The sequence below is a fragment of the Arachis ipaensis genome, chromosome B10 (genome assembly GCF_000816755.2).
Source record: "Arachis ipaensis cultivar K30076 chromosome B10, Araip1.1, whole genome shotgun sequence".
NCBI lineage: Eukaryota > Viridiplantae > Streptophyta > Magnoliopsida > Fabales > Fabaceae > Arachis > Arachis ipaensis.
The window spans coordinates 25,437,519-25,451,412 of NC_029794.2; the positions used below are offsets into that span (position 1 = coordinate 25,437,519).

Below are 13,894 nucleotides of genomic sequence, written 5' to 3' on the forward strand. Positions count from 1 at the left end.
ATGGCATAATTATTTCGGAGTTTTTCCCTACGACAAAACGCCTGCTGGCTGACGCAGCATTTCTATCGTCTGCGCCAAGTGCTTGCCAGCATTTCCATATTGTCTCCCATTGGCATGGCCACGATTTAGGACCGTTATCCTGCAGCAGTGGCTTTCTTCAATCGTTGCAGGGAGAGCAGTAACCCGGAGTTTCTGTTTCGGGAAGGGCTAAGCGAGTGCTTCTTTCGATGCTATCCTGATGCGGGGTTGGATCTGCTGCGCTCTACCGCAGTAAAGGGCCATGATGCTGCCAAGTACACCGCGTCGTTGGTGATCTTTCTTCGGCAGACCGAGACGAGCGCCATGGAACAAGCTCTGGAGTGGTTTCGTTCGGTTGACGCCTCTGGTCTGCTTCGGGAGTGCATGAGATTATGCTCCAAGATTCTCAGGAGTACGTCGCGGCCTGCAGTTTAGATGCCCCAAATAGGAGACACTCTAGTGTGTAATTCGCCTTGTTGCCCGACCCGGAACAAGACCAAAGTCATCTACAACTACCACCGTCAGGTAAGCCAGTACCAACATTGGCGCTGCTACGAAGGTTCCAGGACTGTCCCATGCGTCAAGTGTCGCGTCGACTATGAGTTGATATTATTTGTCAACGGACGGTGACATCGGCTCGCACGGATATCAGTGGGTCTTTTCGAGGATGGTCTTTTGGTCTTTTAATTTGGAGCACAATATTAATGACTTTTTTAGGCATGCGTCAAGAATTTTGTGTTCTACTTTGTATGTATGAGACCTTGTTGGACATTCATCGACCCTGAAATGTGGGAAAGATTAAGCGTTAGTCTGTTAAGCTAGAGTACATTATCAAAATATACGATAAAATAAAATATCCATATATTTCGTTTACTTTTCGTGGTTTTTTGCTCGTATTGGCAATGTTTCCTGGGTGCTTCCCTTTGTAGATCGATTGCATAGTCCAGCAATGGGTAATTCATGGGGTTTTAGTAACCCGACCGTCCCACTGGGTCACACGTTAATCGTTTTCCTTGTTCGTGGCAGTGCGTTAGCTAGTAACACGACCATTGCCAAGGTGGTCCATAAGCACAGACCATAAGTTATCAGGTTTATCCCACCGACGAGGACTTCCAGTTCATGTCCTGACAACACCCATATTTTGCCATATAAAATACCTCATTCTCAGTCCAATTCCATCTGAATCCAATTTACTGACCCCGTTATCCTCACTAAACGTGTCCCTTTCAGGACCGAGGATCCCTCTGACCGTTGGTAGATGTGTTTCCCCTTTCACTCGGTGTTGCACGGAAGTTCTTGTCAACTAAAGACGACTTACTTTATTGCACCGTCAACTCCGTGATGATAACACCTCTGTTAAGATCACATCGAGCAGCCCATTCGAGTATGGCATAGGCGCATAGCGTTAAGGCATAATGAATACAGAAAATGGTGAATTTTGCATTAAGCACCTCAAACGCACATATAATACCAAGGGTCCATTTCCTCTTTTCTGCCACAATGCAGTCCTAACGCACTGGAGATAATGGAAAGGAATTTGTTAACTTTGGTGTAGGCTTAGGCCATAGGGTCAAGAAGGAAAGTGTCATCTTTGGTATACTTACAATATTATCCCTTATTCTATTATTTTTTAATAATTATAAATCTTAACTTAGTTTTTGTAGATTTAATACATTATTAAAATAAACATCGTTGCATCGGGATCTAATGTTGAGACCCAAAAAATTAAAAGGCGCAACCTTTATGTCAAATAAATACAGGAGGTTACACGATTCATTTAATCGTCCTCGACAGATCAAATGCCAAACATCTCTAATCAAAGGGTGGAAACATAATCCAACCCAGGGGCGGATGCTCATGCACATTGAAAAGGTGAAATTTATAAAAAAAAATGCAAACTCAAGGTTGGGAAGCATCACCAAAATTGCCCTGCATTGATCATCGGGGTTTAGAAAACTACTTAAACGTAAACAACCGCCAAGAACTTCTACACATCGTATTTGGCCAGGCATTGCACACACGACACACTGGACAAATTGCTTGCAACATCCATGGTTCCATGGGTAAGGCAATTGCCAGAATGGCATGCTACGGGCTCTATTGGGTCCGCCAGGTTCATCTCCGTCCACGGGACCGTGAACACCTGCGTGAAGACCTCTCTGCACCTTTCAACTGTCCCGGACGCACGGACCACACAAAAAAATTCAAATCCACGGCGGATGTCATCCTCGTCCTTGTCATCAAGCGACAGTAGCAGCATCGCAGAGACATAGCAGGCCTCCAGATTGCCCACCTCTGCTGCCTCGATAAGGGTCTCTATACCACGTCTGTGGTGGCCAAGCCAGAATAAAGCAGTCATCCCGACCCAGAGCAGAGCAGCCAGATTCTGCGCTGTGGCGCATTGATGCAGAAATCTCATTGTAGGCCGCCCAAAGTAGTACAGGAAGCAAGCAATGGGCAAATCCGATACCAAGGCATGCCTGTACACAGCGTCAGAACTGCATATAGCTGCAAATAACCTGCAACTCACCTGCATGTTAAACAGATCCTGAATTGAAGTGGACGCAATTCTCGATGCAATACTGACCCATATGTCAAACGGAAGAAGGATAGCAGACACTCGGTTCGAACGAGTGCGTGCCCCTTCTTTCCGGAGGTTCCGCCTATTCTGCCTCTTTCGTCTTCGCGACTCCGATTTTTTTTCCAGGGGGGATCGGTAATAGGGGAAGGGGAGATTATCACACACGATGCTCTCGCTGCCAAAATGGAATGAACTGCTCATAGTCTCTATTTAGAGCAACTCCAACACTTCAGTTCCAATAATACTTTTTCTGACAAATAGAGTCCCCAACCGTTGGAGAGAAGTGGAGAAGGGTTCCCACACGGTTTTCAAGAGAAGTGAGTCCCTCTGAATGGGGACTTATGATAACCAATGGCAAGTTATTATTTAAATAAATAATTATATTAAATAATTAAATTATAATTAATTTTTCCAAATACCCAACAATCTCAAACCTCAAACTCTCAAGTTCCAAATCAAACTTGACACTACCGAATACATTTCAAAATCCAAATCCACAAAATCTTTCTAATTTCAAATTTCAAGTTCCTTATAATAATCAATTTCCTATATTCCAACCACAAAATCAAAATTCACAAACACACATTTTCCATTTTCATCCATAATCTAAATGATCGTGCTCTGGAGGTAAATTATACTATTAATGGTAATAATTATACTATGGGATACTATTTAGCAGTTGGTATTTTAGCCTGAATGGGCCACATTTGTCAAGAGCAACAATGGCAACCATTATCATCGTCTCCAGAAATGGTGTTTATGGAGATATAAAATTTTTTTATTTTATTTCTGAAAAAAATCCTAAGAATATCTCCACAAAACAAAACGCCATTTATAAAAATAATTTCTACAAAAAATGAAAGGGGTGATCTTGGAAAAGTCAACTGTTCTGTCCGACTGTCCACATGGACACGGCCCCCGATGAGATCCCGAGGTGTGTGAGCTTAACTTCATGGAGGCACAAAAAGGATTAAGTCACACGCGCATTTGCAATCATTATATTCTCCCTTGGGAAAAAAACCAAAGTTTGGCGAGTTACAAATAAGGGGCTGGTTTTTCTGGTTGGCTAGGGGAAGACGATCCTCAGTAACTGTGCAAAACGTATTAAGGAAGATACATTTAGGTCACATGCGCTTTATAATTTACAACACCCGTTTTGCACCCCTCCAACACTACGAGGATAGGTGTCTTGCGTTGTCTATCACAAACCCGGCGTTTACAACTAACTAGCTGCGCATGTCGCTTCCATCCGTGCCAGAACGATCCCAGCTCATGAACACCGATGATCTCGCGGAACTGTCCATCAGGATCTGATTGACATTATCCGCAGGGATGAAATTTGTTCAGAGTGTGATATGGTTGAGGCTGCACTTGTGAAAAGGGAGGATGATCTGAATGGTACAATCCAGACGCTTCGCGCAGAACTGAGCATGGCAAAGATGGCGCAGTTAACCGCAGACGTCAAGTTGAGGTCAAGGGCACAATACATGGAGGAAGTGGGGAGGGCATTGCAGGGGATGGAAATGTTGCTTGGTCTCGTGAGGCACAAGAATGAGGTGATAATACAGCGAATGGTGGAAAAGGAAAGGAAGATGCATTGAAGGCAGAGATTGATAGGCTCCATCAGTGGGGACTAGTTGAGGTCGCCAAGTAGGAGGAATTAGGTCTGAGGCTAGCTGCGTTGGAGGAGAGGTATAAATGTACGGATGTTCGCCGTGGTGTTCAGTTGGCGCAATCACCATTCGAAGAAGGTGATCCCGAAGAGTCAACCTAGAATCAAGGGTCTGCAGGATGTACTTGAGTTCGCGGATGTACACATTTGTTGTCAAATCCTAGGATCCCTGTAATTTGTAGCAGAGGGATTGTCAGCAAATTTTTGCCCCCTTTTATTTATTAGGGTGGAATTATTTTTTTCCTATCATTTATCAAGACGATTTAGTTTTTATAGTATTATTTTAATATTAAATTATTACACATACGTCAAAAAAAAAGAAACAGACGGATTTAATTTAGCCATTTTGGGCCGAGACGTGCGATCGAAGTCTCGCCCATAACGTGCGACTAGTGTACTATATACGCCTCCCGCATTGGATACGAGATGGTTTTCAGTAACAAACAACACCCCTGGAGAAAAAAACACGAACAAAAAACGAGAATGTCTCAAGATTCGGGAGCGGAACCAACCAAGACCCTCGTTGCAAACGATCTTGCCGAACTCTCGATCAACGAGATGTTCAGCCTCTTGCATGGGGACGAGAAAAATACGAACTGGACACTGTCTGAGGCTGCCATGGTCAAGAGGGAAGAAATTCTCAATGACAAAGTTGATACGCTCCGTGAACTACTGAGTGTGTCGAAGATGGCGCATCTGACCGTCGAAGTCAAGTTGAAGGCAAAGGAGTTACAGGTCCAGGAGGCCGAGCAGGCCATGCGTGGGATGCACGCGTTGTTGCGTGAAAGGGTGCACAACTTTGACATGCCCATTCAGCAGTAGGAAAAACAGGGAAGTGACCTGATGACAAAGGTCGAAGACCTTCGTCACCAGGAGCAACTTGAGTTTGCAAAGTTGGATGCACTGCGGGTGAGGGTCGCAGAGATGGAGGAGGGGAATAAATTCCCGGCGTGGCGAAGGAGCCTTGATCCTGCATAATCGGCAGAGGGAGACAACCAGGACGAGATGTTCACCAGTGTCGAGAAGGGTATGGGAGCTATTTGACTTGGTGTGGATGCTCGTGAACTATCTTTCGTTGTCCGTTATCCTTCATCGCCTTAAGGAACTTCGCTATTTGTATTTATGTTTATATATTTGGTGTTTGATCTTTTACTTGGTGTGTTGATGTTCTCAGTTTAGGGTGCATATGTGCCGTGAATGTACTGTTTTGATGTGTGTTTATGGAAGAAATGAAACATTGACAACGTCCTGGTTAGCTTAAAATTATGAAACAATTCGGAACACACAACTCGATGAGAATGCATCATGACACGAATAAATTGATGCAAACGACAATTAAATTACGACATCGGGTATTAAACTACGTAGCTCCTCCTAATTTATATCACCCTTTTTTTTCGGGAACATTCATGATAGCAAAAGAGGAAAAAAAGTAATCGTCGACCTCAAGCGTTGAATGCATCTGGAATTTCCTGGGTACATATCTGTGGCCACGAAAAATTCTTCTTCATCTACAATACCCGACACACAATCAAAAGAGTAACTATCGCAGTTCAAGGTTGTCGAAACATAGCCAGGAATTCGCTAACCTTGTGATCGGCTAGGCACTGGACACACGATACACCCGAGACGTCGTGAGCTTTACGCATGATGCCTCGCGTAGGGCACATGCATGGGGGATCGATAGGTCACGGGTTGTCTAGGGTCCGAAGGTGTCACGCTGACCCAACGCTCTGCGAAGACGTCCGTGAACATCTCCCTGCACCTGTGGACCTTCCCAGATGTAAGGATAACTTCAAACAGATCGACGCCGCGTCTCACGTCGATGTCGTCTTGGTGGTTTCACATTAGCAGCATGAAACATATGTAACCGGCCTCCACGTTGCCCTCCGATGCAGCCCTGGTAAGTAGATCCATTCCGACGTGACGTCGGGCAATAAAGAAATACTCATGCAATCTGTCCCTGAGAATTGAGTCCGGATTCCCCGCATCGATGCACTGATCTATAAACCTTCTGTCCGCCCGGCCCGGGTACCTTAGAGAGGAAACCAATGGTATGTTCCACACCATGGCATGCTTGTATATGACGTCCGACCGCCCAGTATCCAGAAACACCTTGCATGTCGCCTCGAAGTTTAAAAGGCTTTGTATTGAGTTATATGCGACCTCCGTGGCAACCCTCACCCAGATGTCACATGGGAGTAGATTAAGCGGACATACGGCCTGTCCCGACCGTCGCCCACTAGGGGTGTAGAGCTTGGAGGTTCCGGCCATCCAGAATCATCACCTCCATTACACTTTATTTTTACCTTTTTCGATGCCTGGATGGGGGAAGGGGTGGGGACCTGAAGAATACCAACAACGCACTGTTATTCGCTTCGACGCGTGTCTTGACCACGGATAAACACTTTTGCCTACTTCTTTTGTTGGGTTCACGTGTTTTCCTAGAAATACTCGATGGTTAAGTAAAGGAATGGCCGTGCCAACTCGAGTCTTCGTTCGCAGAATGGAAGTGACAGTGTCCGGGTTTCCAAGGCAGAGCTCACAGTTGGATTGGAAACTGAAACAAGATTTTAATGTATTTATATTAATTACAATTTAAACTCTGTTGATATGCGTTGGGACTAGTGATGCTAATTATTACCTGATTCCAATTCCTACCCCTAGCGGCCCACATATTTTTTTCCTCTTTGGGCCCGCACCGTTTTAAAGTTTTGGTTACTGATTTTTCGGTCAACTTCACAACCAATTCTAATGTGCCTTATCTTTAGTGTCTAACTTTCTTCTAAAATACCTACTTTAAATTATTAAAATCAGTTGACATTGATGGCTTTAAATTTAAAATTAATTTCTTGACCTATTTCGATGTGATTCAGAAAATAGGTTGAAGTAACGTACTGTTGAGTAGGGGGCGCAGGGGCAGACCTCGAAGCCCTTGGAAAACGGTGGCTTCCGTCGCCACCCCCAACTGAATAATGCGTCGTCGCTAGCCGGACACCAATGGAACCCACGTGGCACACAAATATTTTGGAAGAGAACAAAGTAAAAATATGCGAATGATTGAACATTAGTGCCTTCTTGTGGAATATTGTTTGTTTCAGAATGGAGACAAAACAATTACCACGTGCATCGCTTTCACTTAGTGAAGGTACATGCACACGACCAGATAAGGAAAGCAAGTAAACAACTATGTAATTCGCAAACAGAATGGCCACAACCCACACGACCATGTGAATAAGGCAAAAAAGGTAACCCACTATCCATAACCTAACTGTTATGAGGGCTGTTTGTGTAGTGGTGATGCGTGAGCATCTTCTCTATCTTTTCCTAGTGATTTTGCACTTGAATTACTAAGTTTAATCAAGATTTAATTACTTTTAGCCACTATGAATGCTACTTTGAATTGTTTGCAATTTCTGTTTATTTCAGGTAGCATTTGGATGGATTTGACAGAGTTTTGTAGCATAAAAGGAAGAAAGTGAATGATGCTGTGAACCCCGACCTCCTTGCACTCAAACAGAAATAACTTGAGCTACAGAGGTCCAATTGACGTGGTTTTAGAGGCATTGGAAATCTAACTTTCAGAGCTTTCCAATGATATATAATATTATACCCTTTTTTCTATTTCGTTCGGCCATCTCCATGCCAAACTTGACAATGGTCAAGTTCAGTGCCAACGTGAAAAATGCCAAGGGAATTTGCTCTGCCTCCTCTACGCTGAACTTGGCTCCTTCCAAGTTCAGCGCCAGCTTGAAGACACCAAAGGAAGTTACACGTACCACTCCACTTTGAACTTGGGAATATCCATGTTCAGCATGGACTCAAGAAAAGCAAAGGAGTAGCCACTGCCTCCTCCACTTTTAACTTGAGAATTTCCAAGTTCAGCGTGGACCTTAATGAGCCCAATGGTCCCCACTCATCCCAGGATGCATTACAACTGAAGGCGTTGCAAATTTTGATTTAACTTTTATTATTAAAATTAGAAAAAGATATTATTTTAGTTTTAGATATATTTTACATTAATTAGGATTATATATAAAAGGGAAAAGAATCAGCCCTTCGGGCTCTTCTCTTCTCTTCAACCTCATTCCGCAGCTTACAATTTTTCAGAATCCTAGTTTTCTCTCCGAACCATGAGCAGCTAAACCTCCACTGTTAAGGTTAGGAGCTCTGTCTATTGTATGGATTGATAAGATTATTTTTCTATTTTAATTCATGTACTGATTTATAATTCAAGAATTGTTTTCGTTCTTTATCTTATGAATTTGAGGGGAACGAAAATATGACCCTTGTTCTAATTGAGTTCTTGTATAACTTGGAAAAGCTCTTTACTTGAACAACAGCTTGAAAATAATTTCTCCTAAATTTCTAATTATCTGGAATTAACGGGATACTTGACATATAATCCTCTTATATTTGGGTAATTAGGATTTCTGTGGCATATAAACTAGAATTGAACTTCACTTTCTAATTGGAATTAAGTGACCAAGGAATTGGCAGTTGATGAATTTTAGAGGAGACTAAAAAGGTCTAAGGAATTAGGGTTTAGTCACATAGTTTGCCATGAATTAAATCTTGCATGATTAAAATAGTTAGTAAGAAAAGTCAATCCGAAAAATAGATATCTCTGAATCCTTAACTATTTCTCCATATATTATTCACAACTTGTTTACTGCTTGCTTTCTGATATCTTGAATTCACTGTTAATACTTTTGAACCTTCGAATACCATTTTCTGTTTGCCTAACTAAGTAAATCACTTAACCATTGTTTCTTAGTCCATCAATCCTCATGGGATCGACCCTCATTCACCTGAGGTACTACTTGGTACGACCTGGTGCACTTGCGGTTAGCTTGTGGTTTAAATTCCACGCCAAGTTTTTGGCGCCGTTGTCGAGAATTGACTGTGATTGACAACTGTTAGTTGTTTGATTGCTTAGATTAGGCATTTTAGTTTTAATTTTATTTAATTTTGGCTTTATTATTTTCGAATTTTGTTATTATTATTTGTCCTTAATTTCTAAAATTAAGTTTAGTGTTGCCTATTTAATTTTATTTTAATTTTTCTGTTTAATTTCACTGAAAAATCAAAATTTTCTAGCATCCTTTTAATCATTATTTTCGAATTTTCTTGTATTAAGTGGTAAGTATTTTTATTTTATTATTTTATACAAGTTACCCCACTGGGAATTCTCTACACTCTGACGTAGAGAGTCCCATCTTTTCTTGTCTTCTGTCTATTTCTGAGCAGGAACAGGGACAATGAACCTCTTTTAGACTTTGATCCTGAACCCGAAAGGACTTTTAGATGGCGTTTACAACAAGCAAGACTTTACAAAGCTGCAGAGTCCCACATGGATCATAATAATCATGCTGCTAATGCCAATGTGGCAAATCCAATTGGGAATGAAGAACTGATAAACCCATATTTCATGATATATTTTGTGCTCAATTTAAGTGATTTATTCAATCCTTCACTCACTTATTCATGTAAATTGCATGGTTTTACTTTTCCTTCCTTATTATGTGATATATGTGAAAAACATGTTTCCTATGCTTAAAAATTATCAATTTTAATTACCCTTTATTACCATTCGATGCCGTGATTTGTGTGTTAAGTAGTTTCAGATCTCCTAAGGTAGGAATGACTTAAAGGATGGAAAGAAAACATACAGAACTGGAAGGAAAATACAAAATGGAGTTTTTGAAGAAATTGGCAGCGACGCGAATGCATGGACGACGCGGCCGCATGCCCAGCGCGAAAAGGCAGCAACGCGAACGCGTGACTGACGCGAACGCGTGCCCTGAGCAGAACACAAATGACGCGTATGCGTGACCGAAGCGAACGCGTGATAAAGAAAACTCCCAGATGACGCGACCGCGTGACCCACGCGGACGCGTGACAGACGCCATGCACCAGAAACTGCAGAAAATGCTCCCAGCGATTTCTGAAGCCCTTTTTGGCCCAGATCTAAGTTCAGAAAGCACAGATTAGAGGTTATAAAGTGGGGGAATGAATCCATTCAGAGCAGGGCGATTATTATTCACTTTTCATAGTTTAGATGTAGTTTTTAGAGAGAGAGGTTCTCTCCACTCTCTTAGGTTTTAGGATTAGGATTCCTCTTAAAGGATTTAGGATTTCAACTCTTCATTAGGTTCAATATTTCCTTTACTTTATATTTCTCTTTTACTTTCAGATACTTTAATGCTCTCATTTAATTACTTATGTTGCCAAATTGGCTTATGAACTCTTTATGTTTAGATTGATTTTCCCTTATTAATGCAATTGAGGTATTTCAGATTTATGATTCTTATTTAGCTTTTTATATTCTTGGCTTTAATTGATTAACTGGAAGCTCTTGAGTTATCAACTTATCATGATTGATTGTTATGTCGGCTAATTGACTGGAATTCCACTAACTCTAGTCTTTCCTTAGGAGTTGGCTAGGACTTGGGAATCTAACTAATTAGTTCACTTGACTTTCCCTTGCTTTCGTAAAGGTTAACTAAGTGGGATTAACTTCAATTCTCATAGGAAGTAACTAGGATAGGACTTCCGAATTTTCATACCTTGCCAAGAGTTTATTTTATATTTATTTATTTATTTTATTTTTCATTTAAATTACTTGTTCCTTACTTTCAAAACCCCAATTTACAAAACTCATAACCAATAATAAGAACATACCTCCCTGCAGTTCCTTGAGAAGACGACCCGATGTTTAAATACTTTGGTTATCAATTTTAAAAGGGGTTTATTACTTGTGACAACCAAAATATTTGTACGAAAGGATTTTCTGTTGGTTTAGAAGCTATACTTGCAACGAGAATTTATTCTGAATTCTAAACCGTCAAGCATCCACTTCGTTAAAATGGCGCCGTTGCCGGAGAATTGCAAACGTGTGCCTTATTATTGGTTATTGTAAATATTTTTCTTTTATTTGTTTATTTGTTTTTGTTTTTCCCTTTTATTTCTATTAGCTACTATGAATTCTCACCCCTCTCGCTTTGAGTTTGGTTCTAAATCTGTTGAAAGGAGTGGAAGCTATAATAGGAATATGCATCAAGGTCTAAGCAATCAAAGATGGACGGAGCCAAGAGGCCCTGATCAACCCTTTAGGCAACAACACCCTCCAAGATATCATGGGCAAGGACCACTCTACAATGCATACCAAGCTGATAGACATGGTGGACCCCCTTGTAATTACCAACAAGCCCCACCCTGTGCTTATAGACCATCCTCTCAACGTAGCTTTGAACCACCACACTCACAAGCTCCTTTTCACCATTCACCACCGTATGACCCTTATCTACCACAATTCCATTCCAATTACTCCCAAGAACCACCACATTCTTATTTTGAACCCTCTTCCCCAACCAATGAACCCTCATACCCACCCCAACCTCCAATGAATGACAAACTTCGTGTTCTTCTTCAAGGGAAAGCGAGGATTCAAAGGGGTGTATTGGAACTCACTACTGCCTTAACTGAGGTAGTAAATATAATAGCTTCCCGACATCTGAGCACTCAAAATACTCCCATGGCTGCATGTGGAAAATTAAAAGAAGAGCGTAGCATGAAGGAAACACTAGAAACTTCGGTGGACAATGAGGAGCATGGCTTTGTATTGGAACAAGTGGATGAAGCCATGATAGTTGTAGAGGAAGAAGTGGTTGAAGATTTAGGAGATGCTGAACCTCCATGGGAATCGAGAGCTGTAAAGGATTATGCTGAGAAATTCGAAATTGATGCCAAAGAGGACAGTGCACAACTGATGAGCGGATAATTTATACGCTTTTTGGCATTGTTTTTAGTATGTTTTTAGTATATTTTAATTAGTTTTTATTATATTTTTATTAGTTTTTATTTAAAAATCACTCTTCTAGACTTTACTATGAGTTTGTGTGTTTTTCTGTGATTTCAGGTATTTTCTGGCTGAAATTGAGGGACCTGAGGAAAAATCTGATTCAGAGGCTGAAAAAGGACTGCAGATGCTGTTGGATTCTGACCATCCTTCACTCAAAGTAGATTTTCTGGAGCTACAGAAGCCCAATTGGCGCACTCTTAATTGCGTTGGAAAGTAGACATCCTGGGCTTTCCAGAAATATATAATAGTCTAACTTGATGAATGTGATGATCCGTGACACTCATCATCATTCTCACCTATGAGCATGTGCCTGACAACCACCTCTGTTCTACTAGCAATGGCTTGAATGCGTATCTCTTGGGTTTCTAATCTCAAATTGGAACCTTCGTGGTATAGGCTAGAATTAATGGCAGCCATTCCTGAGATCTGAAACGTCTAAACCTTGTCTGTGGTATTCTGAGTAGGATCTGGGAAGGGATGACTGTGACAAGCTTAAAACTGGCGATTGTGGGGCGTGTGACAGACGCAAAAGGATCAATGGATCCTATTCCGACATGATCGAGAACCGACAGCTGATTAGCCGATGTTGTGACAGAGCATCAGGACCATTTTCACTGAGAGGACGGGATGTAGCCATTGACAACGGTGATGCCCAACATAAAGCTTGCCATGGAAAGGAGTATGAATGATTGGAAGAAGGCAATAGGAAAGCAGAGGTTCAAGGGGAACAAAGCATCTTCATACGCTTATCTGAAATCCACCAATGAATTACATAAGTATCTCTATCTTTATTTTATGTTTATTTTCATCACCTTAAACTCCATAACCATTTGAATCCGCCTGACTGAGATTTATAAGATGACCATAGCTTGCTTCAAGCCGACAGTCTCCGTGGGATCGACCTTTACTCACGTAAGGTTTATTACTTGGACGACCCAGTGCACTTGCTGGTTAGTTGTGCGAAATTGTGACAAAGTGTGATTCACGTTTGATAGCTCCAAGTCCTTTGGCACCATTGTTGATGATCATAATTTTGTGCACCAAGTTTTTGGCGCCGTTGCCGGGGATTGTTCAAGTTTGGACAACTGACGGTTCATCTTGTTGCTTAGATTAGGTACTTTTCAGAATTTTTGAGAATGAATTCTAGAGTTTCAAGGTGATATTCTTATCATCACAAAAGCTGATTGATTCTCATCAATTTAGCTATTGAATGTAATGTCCTACTGAAGCTTGGCCAAACATGTTTAATCCTTTTTAGACTGAAGCTTTAGACTAACATTGCATGATTCCTGGAATTCTTATTAAAAGTTTTGATTCTCTTTATTTTTTTTTCCATATAAGTTTCGAAAATACAAAAAAATTTTAAAATCATAAAACCAAAAAAATATTTTATGTTTCTTGTTTGAGTCTATTGTCTAATTTTAAGTTTGGTGTCAATTGCATGTCTTTATCCTTCTAATTTTCGAAAAATTATACATATTGTTCTTCATTGATCTTCAAGTTGTTCTTGATGATTTCATTGTTTTGATCTTTAAATTCTCTTGTTTTGTATGTTTTATTGTTTCTTACATGCGTTTTTACACTGTTATAGTCCTTAGTATACAAACTTTTAAGTTTGGTGTCTTGCATGCATTGTTTACTTGATCTTAGTTGCATTTTTATCATTTCTCATCATCAAAAATTCAAAAAATATTTTTAAACTATGTCTTTTCAAGTCAATAATACAGAGAATTGAAGATTCAGAACATTCAGCAGAGAA

General features: G+C 40.9%; 1 protein-coding gene across 1 annotated transcript; it reads right to left on the minus strand.

Annotated features, from left to right (window-relative positions):
- LOC107620365 lies at positions 2,006–2,800 on the minus strand. The gene has a single exon (XM_016322536.1). It carries the CDS (start codon positions 2,798–2,800, stop codon positions 2,006–2,008), a length of 795 nt encoding a protein of 264 aa, XP_016178022.1.

What these genes read in the sequence shown, in the direction of transcription:
- LOC107620365 (XM_016322536.1), bottom strand. Translation starts at nt 2,800, where the DNA reads ATGAGCAGTTCATTCCATTTTGGCAGCGAGAGCATCGTGTGTGATAAT.